The sequence below is a fragment of the Lipophrys pholis genome (assembly GCF_963383615.2).
Source record: "Lipophrys pholis genome assembly, chromosome: 1".
NCBI lineage: Eukaryota > Metazoa > Chordata > Actinopteri > Blenniiformes > Blenniidae > Lipophrys > Lipophrys pholis.
This window is the reverse complement of record NC_137635.1, coordinates 12,502,033-12,518,264: the sequence shown is the minus strand read 5'-3', so window position 1 is coordinate 12,518,264 and position 16,232 is coordinate 12,502,033. Positions and strand designations below refer to the sequence as shown.

At 44.6% G+C, this 16,232-nt stretch overlaps 1 protein-coding gene across 1 annotated transcript in view; it reads left to right on the top strand.

Annotated features, from left to right (window-relative positions):
* sdk2b (sidekick cell adhesion molecule 2b) overlaps window positions 1–16,232 on the top strand; it is a 297,955-nt gene that overhangs the window by 260,211 nt on the left and 21,512 nt on the right. The window contains exons 22-37 of the mRNA XM_080480850.1: window positions 1,949–2,070; window positions 2,149–2,258; window positions 3,586–3,736; window positions 3,821–4,058; window positions 4,878–4,993; window positions 5,096–5,285; window positions 5,478–5,576; window positions 5,781–5,975; window positions 7,378–7,579; window positions 8,362–8,465; window positions 9,654–9,724; window positions 10,198–10,327; window positions 11,471–11,527; window positions 12,821–12,922; window positions 13,098–13,213; window positions 13,581–13,767. Coding sequence (XP_080336976.1) covers window positions 1,949–2,070; window positions 2,149–2,258; window positions 3,586–3,736; window positions 3,821–4,058; window positions 4,878–4,993; window positions 5,096–5,285; window positions 5,478–5,576; window positions 5,781–5,975; window positions 7,378–7,579; window positions 8,362–8,465; window positions 9,654–9,724; window positions 10,198–10,327; window positions 11,471–11,527; window positions 12,821–12,922; window positions 13,098–13,213; window positions 13,581–13,767 — 2,190 coding nt within the window. The remainder of the gene's footprint in view (window positions 1–1,948; window positions 2,071–2,148; window positions 2,259–3,585; window positions 3,737–3,820; window positions 4,059–4,877; window positions 4,994–5,095; window positions 5,286–5,477; window positions 5,577–5,780; window positions 5,976–7,377; window positions 7,580–8,361; window positions 8,466–9,653; window positions 9,725–10,197; window positions 10,328–11,470; window positions 11,528–12,820; window positions 12,923–13,097; window positions 13,214–13,580; window positions 13,768–16,232) is intronic.

Genomic DNA, 16,232 nt, shown 5'->3' with positions numbered 1-16,232 from the left:
GCAAGTTTTTGGAAAAGCGACGACTCAATCTCCACAGAATCGGGTGGAAAACACGTTTCTATAACGCTCCGCTTCGATCTCTGTGTAAATGGGGGAAAACACACATTTTCGAAAACACTCCGACTCCATCTCCACGTTAATAACAGAAAACGAAACTTTTCAAAAATCAATTCCACCTCCAACGTCAAAGGGGGGGAAACCACAACTTTTCTGAAACGCGGCTACTGCACATGCACACCTCCACCATAGCAAAACTAGTTGTTCTGCACATGCTCAGTTGATGGGCAATAACAACAATGGCGGCCTCCAGAGTGTCATGACTCCCAGTCCATATTCTCCTGGGACTTGGTAGTTTTATACTTATAGAAGCTATAACATAACGCAACAGGTGCAGTTGCACTATTTTATCTGCCACGTCCACCCAGTAAATCGCATCCGTCATCCTTTGTTAGTTTTAATGGGTTTGGAGGTATAAGTGTGACTTGTGCACGCTGACCTTCACGACTGCAGAAACTACTTTATCCCCAATCTAATTAGTCTACAATGTGTTTTGTGTGTTTTTTTCTTGGACTGACAGAAAGCTGTTGAGGAAATATATGAGCATATGCTTTTCAGCTCACCTGCAAACAGAAAGAGAAAATAGCGACATGCTGAGGTGATACGTTGTCGTCAACGTGAGCAAAAATGGTACAATTAGGAGTGTACAAAGCTGTGTGAATTCCCGATGGAAGTGACGGATGTCTTTTGTCCACTGTTTGAATTCACTACTGGCTGACAGCTTTATTAAGCCTCCCCCCCACCCTCCCCCGTCCTGTAGATTTACCGTTTCACACTGAACCTGGTGAGCACTCTCCATGCTGTCTGGCGCCAGACACAATGAAACCCGACCTCGGTGACCTTATCCCAGACAGAACAAGAAGAAAGCTCACTGTACATATCTGCCCAGAAATAATAGCTCCCACGAGAGGAGAATTACAGTGTTTAATGATTTTAGATTTGGAAATTAAAAAAAAAAAAAAAAAAAAGGTCTAACAGAAACACAATGCGCACGTCAATATGCCATTCAGAGGCTGTACATCTGTTGGAACCTGCAAAATGACAGCCGGTTCTATCGAGCGCAGCGGTTATAGTCCCCAGAATGGCAATTACTCCCGTTCTGTGTGTGTAAAGAAAACGCCTGCGACTGTACAGTAGGCATCCGGCTGAAATCAGCGTTGCTCATCAGCCATGCAAATAATTCTGAAGTGGTAATTTTTACTGTGATTCATATAATCTGCATTTCATTAGGACTGAATGCACTCGCACTTAAGCAATCTTAGGGAAAAGAAGCTCTGGAAGGCTCATGGGAGCAATTATATCTTTTCACTATTAGGCCACTCTAGTAAGTTTGATGTTAACGTCTCGAATTAGGGATTTATGTAAGCTATAAATGTGAGGATAGGGTTTAATATTTGTCTATAGTTTTTGCATACCTGCACACAGACGCACAAAAACATAGTGTCACTGTAATCCTGCTCTCCCCTCCAGGATTACCAGTGAATAATCCATTCCTATTGTTTATTCGGCTCAAGTGTAAACAGGGAGGATATCAGATCGAATCGTATCTCCAGATAACTGCAGTGTAATTGACATTCATGGCATTGTCTCCGCCTGTGTGCAGTGCGTAAGCATCTTTTTCAAATCTAATATGCTTCTGCTGTCTTGGTGGAGTTGTGAGTAGAATGAGATGGCTGAGAAAGTTTTATGTGTGTGTGTAGTATCTGTGCGGCCACAGGGGTGTGCTGTTGTAAGGTGGATTTTTTTATTTTTTTTCCTCCAAGGCAGCTCAGAGGCAACCACAATGCATCTGCTGTAATGTCACTGAAGGGATTTCCCCTTTTCCAATTTTGATTGATTTTTTAACAAAAATCTTTTTCTTTTTTTTTTTTCTTTTTTTGCTCCATCATAGAGCTTCCTGGTCCTCCTACCAATCTGGCGATTTCCAACACCGGCCCGCGCTCCGTCACCTTACAGTTCAAACCTGGATACGATGGGAAAACCTCCATTTCTCGTTGGCTGGTGGAAGCACAGGTGAGGCGCATTCTTCATCACGTCCTACAGTCATCTTCCAATTCCGTCGTCGTAACCTTCCTGCTGTGTCGGACTCAGGTCGGCGTGGTCGGGGACAATGAGGACTGGGTGATCGTGCACCAGGTCTCCAATGAGCCGGAGGCTCGCTCCTTAGAAGTGCCGGGTCTGAACCCATACACCTTCTACAGGTACTGGAACCATGTTTCTTTCAGTCTGGCTGCATCTGCAGTCACTAAATCCCATCTAGAATTACCCCCCCCCCCCCCCCCCCCCAAAAAAAAAAAAGAAAACAAGTGTTAAAAAGCCTCAGGAACGTGTTGCCTTTCAGGGGTGTCAAACACTTTTTATTTCAGGAGCCACAAACAGCTCAATTTCATCTTTAATAAGCAGAACTGGTAAAATAGGTTGGCAAGTGTTTGGATCGGTGTGATAACTGTAAATTTTACACACACATATATATATATATATATATATCAACAAGGGTATTGTCGTATTGTCTGTTGTTCTGACACTGAAAGGCTCTCAATCACATAATAATAATCATAATAAGAAGAAGAAGAAGAACAAGGGCAGAATTTGTTGTTTTCTTAAGTACCAGCGGACACGTATTTAACAGAAGAAGAAGACAAAAAGAAAAAAATTAACCGGTAAAATAGTGCCATAATAACCTTTAAATTTTACTTTTTTCTTTGTTGTGTTGCTGATTATATGTGATAAAAATGTCTCTATTTTCGCAAAACTAAACAATAACTACCACATATGACTAAAATCTCAAATATAAAGCCAATTTTAATGAAACCTTCTGGTGCAAAATACAGTGAAATGTCAAAAAAAGTCAATCCAGTACAAAAGTTCACTTTTTTCCATTTGCTCGGTGGTCTGGATTCAGATTGGAGCCACTTGTGAGCCGGTTTTGTTCCGATGGGCTTTATGTTTGACGCTCCCGGTTTGCATGATTGCGTCTGTTGAAAAGTCGGTATTGACACGCGCCTCCTTCCACTGTCATATTAAACATACACTTGTTAAATCCCCCCTTGTACACTCACCGGCTAACATAGGACAATAAGCTTGCAGACGGCGTAGCAAACAATTAATTTCACTTCATCTGAGAAATCGGTCTGATTTGGTTTATGTTCTATTTACGTCATCCTTTTTCGTAGTCGGGATGGAGAGTCGCTTGTTTCTCCGTGATCACATTCAGTGTAGCCCATTAACATTTCATTCAGCCGGTCCCTCAAGTCCAACAGCAGCTACAGTTCCAACATCAGCAGTGCCACTTTACATCTCGGCGTAGGTAAACCTTTTGCATATTCGACACAAATACGCCTCTCCGATTAGCATATTCTTGCGGTGTTCATATTCAGCCCTCTGATCTTGCTCAAAAGCAATAAACATCATGTAAGAGGATGCAAACACTACAATACCGCTGATGATGTGAGCTGTCGGTTCGTTTTGAGTCTGAGTTTTCATTCCTGCTCGAATCAATTACGCGTTTTGTTTGAATCCACACTGCAGGCTACGAATGCGTCAGGTGAACATCGTGGGCACCAGTCCTCCCAGTCAGCCCTCCAGAAAGATCCAGACCCTTCCAGCTCCTCCTGACATGGCCCCCGCCAACGTGACGCTGCGCACCGCAAGTGAAACCAGCCTCTGGCTGCGGTGGATGGTAAGTAGGAATGTTCTGTAAGTCCTCAAATCTCAAATCCGGGCTTATTGTCGTGCATTTTTCCTCTCCGTGTTCTTGTTCCAGCCTCTGCCCGAATGGGAATACAACGGGAACGCCGAGCAGGTGGGCTACAGGGTTCAGTACTCCCGCGCCGGCTCGCAGACCCGTGCACTGACCCATGTCATCGCCGACCGTCTGGAGAGAGAATTCACCATCGAGGACCTGGAGGAGTGGACGGAGTACGAGGTCAGGGTCCAGGCTGTCAACGGCATCGGGATGGGACCCTGGAGTCAGCCGGTCAGAGGCAGGACCAGGGAGTCCGGTGGGTTTACACCCCGTCTGTCAAACTGCTGTGAAAAAAATTGTGCTTATGCAGTATGAATTAGGCCTCGTGGTATTTATTAAGTAGTCCGATCGGTACTCGGTATCAGCAAGTGGCGAGAGGATAGGACTCCTCCTTTAAAAAAAGTGGTATCGGCGCCTCCCTCGTCTTCGTGATTAGTCATATCAGAGGTAGCAAACACACTTTACACTCTGCCATATGGTAAAATCATGAGCAGATTGTTTGCGCCTCACATTCCCTGCCAGTCTCTTTAACGTCCCGCCTCGATTCAGGCGCAAAGACGCTTCTGTTCCTTTTCCTCCTGCTTTCATCTCACACTGCAGACTTTGGGCAGAGGGGAATGGAAGGAGCGACGCACAGGAGTCCGAGGAAATTGAGAACACGTGGACGCAAATGTGGAATCCCGGTTGCTTTATTTTCCACATACTCCGGCAAACTCTCCGGAATCGGGCATCATGTCCAAGGATGGCTGCCAAGAAAGAGGAGCCCTATTCTTGAGAGCCTTTTTAACTTGCAGGCAGAAAGGAAAAGAGACACTGAGTTCATACCCAAATAATAAATGGAATTCACCTATATTGCACATTTGCACTGCTTCAGCAGTTTCAAAGCATTTTCAGCAGAGTGGCTGCCCAACTGCTCCTTCGTGAAAGGCAAAGACATTTCTTTCTTTCTTTCTTGACGCTGTTCGACACGTTCAGCCATTCACGCACACGCCGATGGCGCAGTATGAACCGAAAAACATTTTCCCTGTTAATATGACAACTAAAGATGTTCTTTCCTTGTCTTTTTGTTTCGAAGTCCCCTCCAGTGGACCCACCAATGTGTCAGCCTTCGCCACCACCTCCAGCAGTATCCTGGTGCGCTGGTTCGAAGTCCCGGAGGCGGACAGGAATGGTCTCATCCTGGGCTACAAGGTCGTTTGATATCTTTTTTTTTCACTTATTATTTACTGAGAATCTCGAAGGCCTGTGGCGGTTTGTCCTATTTACTCCCAAACTTTCTTCTCACTGGCTCAGGTGGTGTACAAAGAGAAGGACTCGGACAGTGCGGTCCACTTCTGGACGGTGGAGGGGAACACCACCCACAGTGTCCAGCTCACTGGCTTGGGGAAATACGTCCTCTACGAGATCCAAGTTCTGGCTTTCACACGGATCGGAGACGGACGGCCCAGTTCTCCCCCGATCCTCGAGAGGACTCTGGATGACGGTAGGATCTATTGTGATCTAGAGTGACTCACTGTACCATCTTGTGCTACAACGTGGTATTGCAAGGCCGATAAGCTGTGGCTAGCTTGTGAACTTTGGTAGATTTATCTTCCTCAAGTTTAGTTTGAAGCTGTTTTGGATTAAATAGTATCGCATGTTGCACTTTTATATCTAAATGTCCTCATTTTACCAGTGCCCGGACCTCCGGTGGGTATCCTGTTTCCTGAAGTGCGGACCACCTCCGTGAGACTTATCTGGCAGTCACCCGCCCAACCGAATGGCATAATACTTGGTTAGTAACGTTCATGACCTTTTTACTGTTTAATTATGTGAAGATCTCGTCGAGGAACAAAGTGCTCGGAGCCCCTAAAAACGCACCTTTTGGAAAATGCCGCGGAAACGGGGCCTCGATTTCTCTTTCTCCTTGAGGAACCATGAGTACAAACCAAACACCACGTGACAGCGATACCTGATATGTTTCCTCCTGCGTCCCCAGCCTACCAGATCACGTATCACCTCAACTCCACCAACAGCAACGCGGCCACCGTGGACGTGCTGAACCCCAGCGCTCGCCAGTACACGGTGACCAACCTGAAGCCGGAGTCGGTGTACGTGTTCCGCATCACGGCGCAGACTCGGAAAGGCTGGGGAGAGGCGGCCGAGGCTCTGGTGGTGACCACAGAGAAAAGAGGTAAACCTGTGACTTACTGAAGATTTGATGCGTGCTGCGTTAAGACAGAAAGAATGTTCTGTTTGTTGCGTCCCCTTTCCCGTACGTTTGCGTAACGTCGAAAAGCAAAAGGGTTGCTCTGAAATGTGTCGGGGAACATGGCAGCAGACACAGGTGTGTGATCTCAGTAATGACCCGACATGCAGGGAGCCGCGCCGCGCCGTCTTTGCACTTAGTTCATTTCCAGTTAACAGTCCGGTAAGCAGATGTGTTTTCTAAAGGAGTGTTTGTGCCCCGTGGGTATTTATTGGAAGCACTCTGATGTAGCTGTGAGACTGAATCAGTCCATCTGCTTCCCTCAAGGCATTTTGCAGATTGTTTACTCTGCAACTTCCATTTCTCCCCTACTTTTCATTCGATCATCATCAGAATCGCACTCTTTTTTTTCTTTTCTTTTTTTTTTACCCCTCTCCCCGTCAGTCGAACGCGGCGCATGCATGGATGGATGGATATGTTTTTATTTTTTTCCTGCCGAAAACTTTTAAGAGCACATCTCTCCATCTTTTCGCCGTCTAGCTTGGCATCCCTTTTCCCAAAGTTCATTTGCGGCTCATCCCACGCAATCAATCCATCTCATGCAATTCTTCGCACATACTTAGAGTTTTTCTGTTATCCAACATCCCTTTGGTTTCAATAGATTTACTGGAGTACGCTGTGAATGTTTCTGCCCCTTTTTTCAAAGTTTATCTTTCAATATCAGTCAATTCTTTATATGGCTGCTTGTGAATTTGGCCCCCGGTTGGTCGGTCATACAGGAGAAGTCCTGGATAGATGCTATAGTAACTATGTATGAGCATGAAGCTTTATTCCTTTGCTTTTTGGTAGTTTTTAAAATTTTCAGCTGTGAGAAATTATGACAGTAACTGCAATGTAGTCACTTCACCACCAGGGGCACACTTTAGTTTTGAATTATGAAGCAAATCAGTTCAGACTATCAGGATTGGTAGACAGATGTAGAAATGTGTCTACATTCAAGATTATTTTTAGATTTTAACAAGTTATTCTGATCATAATATGAAACAGCCGACTGTCTTATTGAGTTCCAGTTTCATGTTTTAAACCTTTGAAGATGTAAATAATGTCATAAAAATCCACTGTGATCCATAAATTGAAAAGCAAATGATGAACTGAGGGATGATATTGTTAGAATTGCTGTGCTGGTAGGATAGTTCGTTAAAAGACGATCTTGTTAAGAAACAAAGGCATAGATTTTGATTTCTAGTTATTTAGACATTATAATGCTATTATTTACCAGTCCGCCCCAGTTGAGATCATACTGCGCTGCATGTGGCCCCTGAAGTAAAAAGAATTTTGACACTGCTGCCAGCCGGGACGTGATACGAAGTGTATCTGTTTCCTCCAGCCCGCCCGCAGCCCACCAGCCGTCCCAGCGTGCCTCAGAAAGACGTCCAGGCCCGCCAGGTGCTGCTCTCCTGGGAGCCGGGCAGCGACGGACTGTCGCCCGTGCGTTACTACACGGTTCAGCAGAGGGAGCTCCCCGAGAGCAACTGGACGGTCCACTCCGCCTCGGTCAACCATGAAGCCTCCTCTTACATCGTGTCCAGGTAGACTGCGTCGGGTTTTATGAAGGCTTTGATACTCTGATACAGTTCTTGTTTGTTTAACGGCGTAACTTCCCGTATTCAAAGTGAAGATTCACCCCAATGTACCACCATAATAAATAATACAGGGGTGTCAAACTTGTCAAGCTCGTGGGCTAAAACGGGCCTCCAATCTGGCCAAAACCACCAAGGAACTTAGAAAAGATTCAAAGAAAACGTAGATGTTTTTTGACAAGTTTCTCAGGAGGAGCAGACGCAACACTGAAATCATCACAAGAAAACTAACAATAGCCTCAAAGCAATGCTGTTTGTAAAAACACCCATAATGCAGCAGCTATAGAAGTGTAAGGCATTACACTGTACGTTGTACCACAAGGTTTTCATCAAAATTGGCTTAATATTGAGATTGTAGTCATTTTTCTGTAGTAAATGTTTTGTTTTGTTTTTTGATACAGACATTTCCATCACATGTACTCTGCGCCACAACCAAGAAAAAGTTTGAATTTAAAGGTTATTATGGCACTACTTAACCGGCCCAGCTCCTGAACTGAAATATGTTTGACATCCCTGACATTGTATAAAATACAATACTTTACCTTCTCTCGGTCCCATTCAGTACATCTACTATTTGGTTCGGTTGCAGCTCACAGTTTGCGCTGAACGCTTGTGGCTCACACCGGGAGACTTATGTTTCCCATTTGACGTATGGAGCTTAAAAATTCCAGGATCCATTGCTGTTGTTTATCATCGAGATTGATGCGCTTCCCTGTGCTTCCGTCCCTAAGGCTGAAGCCCTTCACGTCCTACCAGTTCAGAGTGAAAGCCACAAATGACATAGGGGACAGCGAGTACAGCGAGGAGAGCGAGGCAATCACAACTCTGCAGGATGGTAAGAGCGACATTATGAGCGCATCTCTTCATACTTCATTTATAATTATTATCATTATTTCAAAAAGAGGCACTTCAGTGTTTTGTCCCGACCCTGCCAAGAGTTACATTTGGCTCAGTGCCTCTCTCAAAGTGGAAACTGCTTGCCTGGTTCTGTCTGAACGAGCAAAAAAAAAAAAAACGTCTGCCGCAGCTCCTAAAACTTACATGAGTACATTTCCTGAAGAGTTGGTTTCATGTTGACACGACGAGCATGCAGTTTTACAGCCGCACATTCGCAATGTGCATCCCCAGCATGTGCTCAAATGGACTCGTCTCGGGTGACGTGAGCACGTCTCAATACAATGCACCCATTGTTACTGTCAAGAAAAGATTATATATCAAGCTGTTGCCCAGGATTTGTGAACTAACTACAGGTTTCGTTGTATATGAAGGAATACACAGGTGAGCCATGAGCTGATACCAATGTTATACACATAATTGCTTTATAAAAGCACCTGTAGGCAGGTGGGATGTGATAAATATAGATGGATTTTACTTATACCAAGCATTTCCTACCACCAATAACAACTGCCATTGAAGTACCAACCATATCGTCTTGGAAGGAGACGCTTTCTGCCAACTCTCTACAGATTTGTCAGGATTTGAATGAGTTAAGTCACATCATGTCAAAATAAAAGTAAAATGTAGAAGAATCGCTTTTGCATTTCCATTGCCCGGCTGGATTGGCGCTTCTTGCAGGTCGGTCTTGGCCCATGGGCCTTATCATTGACGCCCTGTTATTAGTGATCAAAGTGTAGAGGTCCCTCTGAAAAGCGATGAACACAAACAGAGTGAAAGCCAGAGGTGCGATGAGGTTTTGTCTGCTTGAATTGGTCTGTTCTTTGGATGCAGACTCTTCTGGCAGCAGGCGGTGGCATGTGTGCCCGGCCGCAAATACCAAACACACAAAAGAGCGGCAATAAAAATCTTGGCAAACCACAAAAAAATAAATAAAAAAAATGTACCCCAGGGTGCTTTAACCCGGGAAAAGAAACGCTCCCTCCGCTGATCTTTCCCACACGTCACTCAGTTCCTCTTCTGTCTCGGCTATTGTGTGTTTATGCTCCATGAATGCCACTGCACAAATCCTGACTCGTGCACATTTTCAGCTCAATTGAGCTAATTTATGGCACTTTTTTATCGCCAGCGCCCGACGAGGCACCTGCCATCCTCTCGGTGACGCCGCACACGACGACGTCAGTGCTCATCCGCTGGCAGGTAAGAGATCCACGCTCACATCCGAGAAACGGGCCTCTAATGAGAGGCGGCGGCGGCCTGTACTTACCGGGTGTAATACGCCTCCTGTGCTCTGTTCGTCTAATAGGAAAACACCCGCTCACATCGGAATTAGCCGGTTATAAAGTCAGAACGGGACGCTCCGAGACCACAGTTTTCAGACTTTTATGGGAAACACTTGTTGGGTTTATGAGGACAAGAGAGGTGCTTGTATTTCTCCCCTCTGGGCGTGCTCGCTCATGTTCAACCGTGGGGGATTTCTCTGCATTACTCAAGGAGGAGTCTTTTTTTTTTTTTTTTTTTTATGTCTGTGTTCAGTTACTGTAAACATGAGCCAACCTCTACTGTGCTGGAACATACAAGCAAATTTCCTGTCGAGAAAGCAGCTATTTTTACACTCTCTCTGTAGCTCAAACTATGTACCCCCCCCCCCCCCCCCCCCCCCGCTTTTGCAGCCCCCCTCCGAGGAGAAGATCAATGGGATATTGCTGGGCTTTCGGGTTCGATACCGTGAGCTGCTGTATGACCGCCTCCGCAGTTACATCCACGCCGTCAACAGCGCGTCCGCCTGGACCGAGCTCAGCGGTGAGGGAGAGACGCCGCCTCCGGCGGATCGGCGCTTCAGTAACGTTGGCATTTCAAACGCGGGTCAGGACATCGCAACGTCACATTTGGAAAACAATGTATGAAACTGTCAGGCCAGAATAAGGAGAAATGAAAGTGGCCGTGCAGTGGTCAGCGCTCTCGCCGCACAGCTGGGGGCTCCTCGGTTTGAGTCCAGGCTTCGGGGCTTTTCTATATGGAGTTTTTAGACTGTGGGTTTTTTACCTAGTCCCCCCCCCCCCCCCCCCCCCCCCCCCCGACTCGTCCAAAAAGAGGCTTATTTGACGTTATTTGCGACTCCGAGGCCCCGTTTTCAAGTGAAAACAGAAAAAGGCTTCCAAGGTGGAACTTTTAAACAGGAAAACGCAACTTTTCGGAAAGCTACTGCACTTGCGCACCGCGGCCGTAAACAACCTACATTGTTTTCAAAATGTTTGACATATTTGCAGTGAGGATCACTTCGATCTTCTAGGAGCCAGCTTTACTCCCTAGCGTGTCGTCAGATATGGAATGTCTTCTCTGCGTGCTGTTCCATGGTCCTACGACCGTGATACACCCAGCTTCATCGCATTAACCAGGAGGAGAAAGGCCTCCAGAGCCAACCAGAACACAAACTAAAAACCGAGTGTGGAGTTAATGGAAATGCTACTTTATGTTGTTAACAAACCAATGAGAGCAATGAAGAAGTCATCAGGGATGAAAGTTCGAAAATGAAAGTGCCATTTCGGCACAATTATGAGAGTCGATTATTCCTCCCGTATGCAGCCTTTATGTGTCAGCAGCTTTATTATTTCCAGTAAAGGAAGAGCCTTCACACTGGCTGCCAACTTTCTCCCCACCGGTCCCGAAACTTCGCAGCGAAACATTTCATCTTGTGATCAGCGGTTATCAGCTGCAGGCTGTTATTAGGTTTACTCTGTTTCCACCGCTCGCTGCAACCTGTCCTGTAATTTCACTCTCGCTGACTCATTGGCCGCCGTGATCACTGTCATTTTGTGGGTTTTTAAAGACAATGGCGCTCCTCTTCTCAGAAGTGGAAGTCAGACTTTTGAACGCCATTGTTCGTCCACTGCTTCGCTCTTATCTGACCCACTTTTTTTCTCTCCTCCCCCCTCCTCGCCACAGCCCCCTACAGCATCCGGAATCTGAGCGATTCCTCCCTCACCCAGTTTGAGCTGGACAGTAAGTGTTTTATTTTTTGTTTTGTTTTTTCTCACTCGCAAAAATATATATAATCGGTCGGGATGCACCGATAAGGTCGGGTACTAATCACTGGACTGTATCGGGGATCTCTTTCCGAGTGTGAGTACTCAGTGCAGTATGGGAACCAATACTGGTATCAGTATCGGTGCCTCCCTAATGGCCAGGTCTATAAAAAGCCTCCCTCTTTGCGTTGGATCTCAACCATGTGTCTGAAATGCCCCCGCTGGCTGGAATAGTGTGACTGGGAAAACAAAAAAAGAAAAAATAAAGTGTCAAGCAAATTAACACAACATTTGGCTGCATATAATCACATCGCAATAGTACAAACACTTCTGCTGGGGCCAGCAAAACGCACGCACTTTCTACACAGAGCTTCTTGGACGCCGCCATCTCGATGTATCCGTTGGTTCGCACGTGTCATCTTATTTGGATAAGCGCTGCAAAAGCAGATGGTCCCATATTTCTCCTGCACCTCCGTACTGCAGCTTTTAATAGCCTCCTAATTACAGTGTCCCTGTATGAATTTTTAATTGGATTAGATTGGCCATCTTCCTGTAGGATTTTTTTTTTTTTATTTTTCATTCCAAGTCATTGTAGCAGCTTTTGAGGGATCATATTATTCTCATTATTCTTAGGAGGGTCTGTTTGTGGTGAAAACCTCTGAGAGAAGGGCAGTTGGGTTTTCCCAGATGGTGGCGTTTAAAGTCACAATTTGATTTTTTTTGCTGAGATTCCTCTACTTCGGGGACGTTGAACTCCCTGAAGTAGAGGAATTCCAGTTCAGGGGCTACATACAGTGCAATTTCATCTTGAGTGTTTGACTAGTGCCATAATATCCTTCAAATTTAAACCTTTTCTTTGTCGGCGCGCAGAGTATATGTGATGAAAATGTTTATGTTTTCACAAAACCTGAAAATGACTACAATCTCAACATAAAGACGGTTTTATAGAGACCTTCTGGTGCAAAGCGCAGTGAGTATACATGATAAAAAATGTCCAAAGAAACCTGTTGCATTGTGGGTGTTTTTACAAAGTCACCCTGACAACATGGCTTTGAGGCTCGTTTGATAGCAACGAGGTGGCTCGCGTTCGTGGCATCATCACCGACGTCTCGGCTCGGGTCTCAGTGTTGTGTTGCGTCGACTACTATTAAGAGGAAGAAAGAAAAAAAATCGATGTTTTCTTTGAAATTTGTACAATTTGGGCCGGTTTTGGCCCACGGGCCTTATGTTGGACCACCCCTGGTGTAATTCATATTCTGAATTGTTTCAGAGCTAAGTAAACACAAGCGCTACGAGATCCGCATGAGTGTGTTCAACGCAGTGGGCGAGGGTCCAGCCAGCAGCCCCCAGGAGGTGTTTGTGGGAGAAGCAGGTTCGTGCGTGTGCGTGTGCGTGTGTGTGTGTGTGTGTGTGTGTGTGTGTGTGTGTGTGTGTGTGTGTGTGTGTGTGTGTGTGTGTGTGTGTGTGTGTGCGCGTGTGCGTGTGTCAAGGCTTTGTTTTCTGTTCTCTATGTGTACCTAATGTACGTTGAATCATTGTGCGACCAGTGCCTACAGCCCCTCCCCAGAACGTGGTGATCCAATCGGCCACGGCCACCCAGCTGGACGTGACGTGGGACCCCCCGCCGGTGGACGCACAGAACGGAGACATACAGGGATACAAGGTCCAACTCCAACGTTTCTCCCACTTAAATTTCCCAGCAGTCACACTTTCCCCTCCACATTTAATGGAGACTAACACCACGGCATTGTGTTTAGTGTACGTTTTAATTGTCCACAAGAGACTTGCGTCTGTGTGATGTTAATCAACCTTAAATGGACATTTTAGCGAATGCTGTTTTCCAGAGGGGCTTTCCATTAAAGGTTTAGTCAAGAAAACATTTACGGGGAATAAAAGGAAATCGTCTCTTTTCCCCCCTGAGGGAGCTTAAAATGGGACTGGATTTTATCGAAGCAGAAATAACCGTATCCTCTGAAGGGCGTCTGTAAGCATACATTAATGTTTATTTATGCCTCTGTTATTCCATGCAGATTTACTTTTGGGAGTTCCAGCGCAAGAACGAAACGGAGCGGCTGAGAACTCTTTTCATGCCCGAAGGCGGGGTGAAGCTGAAGAACCTGACGGGTTACACCACCTACATGATCAGCGTGGCCCCCTTCAACGCCGCGGGGGACGGGCCCCGGAGCCCACCGACGAGGGGACGCACCCAGCAAGCAGGTAAGACTAGTCAAGCACTCTCCTCTTTAACAAGTGACCACATGAATTTGAAATACCATGAGAGCTGTATTGTTTTGTGTGCCTGCCTATAAGATAGGCAAGGCATTAAGTCTAGTATCCTCGGGCCATGTTTTGTTTTCTCCGAACTAAAAAATAAGGTAAAACCGCTAAAACAGCTCAGAAAAATGAGATTACTAATAACAGATCAAATTAAAATTAAAAAAATTAAAAAAGCAATCGAGGGAAAATGGTCAAACTAAAAGTCATCAAATAGCTCGTACGGCTATGCTATTTAGAAAAAGGGGGGAAAAAAGATAAGTAAAGAAAAGTGTAGCATAGCATTTTTTCAGAAAATATTTAAAAAAGGGGAAAAATTTAACAATTTATTAAAAGAAATAATGGCAAAAAATTTTTTTTTTAAATTGGATACAATTAAAGATTAAGGGAAAGTTGGAAAAATAATTTTAAAAAAAAACTTAAAAAGAGAAAAATGGAATAAAAGAAAACAATTTGTGAAAATTGCAAAATTGGAAATTGGAAAGGCGAGAAAATGGGTAAAATAACCAAAAATAAAAAAATACAGTATAGTATAGGTAAAATACGGAAGAGTTTTAGGGCCACTGAAAAAAAAAAAAATTCGGAGGCTACAAAAAAAAAACCTTCGTGGCCCCAGAAAAAGTCGAAAATCAAAGTTGAGATTTTTTTTTTTTCACGGTGGAAAAAAAAGTCTGTCCATCCACATGCCAGCGCATGTGACTGCTTCCTCAAAATGCATATCAGGCGGTTTAATGAAGTGATGAAAAGATGCTTCAGGACAGAATGTAGCTCATAAACACGGTGCAGTTATCATCAGTATCAGGACGAGAAGAGACAGAGCAGCCTGCTGCGTTGTTCCGTCGCGGAGGTTCGTCGAGTACGAAGGACAAAGGCACGGATCAAGGAAATCCTGTGTAAAATCACATGTCCATAAGCAGTAAGCAACCCGATTTAGTCAGAATTAAGTGATTTAATGTGAATTCACATCTACCGGCAAATGATGAGGGATGGATAGACGTCTCTCCGTGAAAAAAAAAAAATCTCGACTTTGATTTTTGACTTTTTCTGGGGCCACGAAGGTTTTTTTTTGTTTTTTTTAGCCTCGAAATTTTTTTTTCTTCAGTGGCCCTAAAACTCTTCCTTAGTAAAACTACTCTAACCATGAGGAAATGCACAATGGTCATAAATATCTAAATAACTAAAGTTGCCAAAATGCATTTCATGGCCAAAAGTGGAAGAAACCTTAAAATAAAAGTATGGCTATAAAAGCTAAAAATGTATAAAAAAAAAAAATAATTCAAAATTTTACCTCCGACACTTCCACCTAAGTTAATTTATCCATGTACATATATTTTTTTTTTCTGATGTTATTTCTTCATGTCAGAGAATGAACATGTTTTGTGGCTCCAGACAAATTTAATTTGTTAAAAAAAAAATTGTGAAAATTGCCCCTTTGGTGATGAAGGTCGCAGCACTAATAGCGATGTGTTTATCTTAAACATTAACTGAGCTGCGCTTCATTGGAGAAAACAGGTTTGACTGACGCTTGGCCCGACAGTTGGCTTCAGAGTAATCGAGTACGCCGCAGGAAACGTCAGGAAACACAGTCGAGTTTTTTTTAAAGGGCTCGAATAAGCAAGAAGAGTCAACATTAGTGCGGTCCTGCAAAATTTTTGAAAACATTTAATGAATATAAATGTACTGAGAAAAAAAAGATGACAGGACGAGGAAACACGCGGTAAGAGGCTGACGCGATTAAAGAAGATGAATTAAAGCACGCGGGGCCGTGTTGATTCATTTGTCATATTTACGCGCCGGTGGCAGTTAGTTTGGAAAACACCGCTCGAGTTTTCTGGAGCACGGGGGAAAGAATCTGATCCCGACGATGACGCTAATCGCTGCTGTCAGAGTGCCAAACGGCGCGAGCGGAGCTACACCGAGAGCATACGTTTCTAATCAACAACGGACGTGGTGTTTTCTCTATAAGGAGAAAATTGAAAAAAAAAAAAAAAAATGAAAAGATCGTATGAAAAGTCTTAAAGCGACACGCATTTCTAAAGAACAGCTCAATACTTCTCTCTCTCTTTTTTTTTTTATTTTATTTTATTTTATTTCTTTCGCTGACTCCTGGGAGTTTCTACAAGTATTCCCATCTGCTGACCTGTCAAAACAATATTCATCTTGCTGAAACCTCCAGTACAAAAAAAAAAAAGAAAGAAAGAAGAGAAAGGGGGTAGTTATCCAATCGTTCTGCAAGACAAAGAAGCTTTGTCTTCTGCCGGCGTCTCTGCGAGCGCACAGTGTAAACTGTGTTTCCAGAACGGCCTCAGACGGCTGCGATGGGGCTTTCTGGAGGCTGGGAAATGGTCATTGTGACTGTGACCTCGGTCGGGCCGCGTTTGTAAGTAACGTTGAGCCTTTTTAACCTC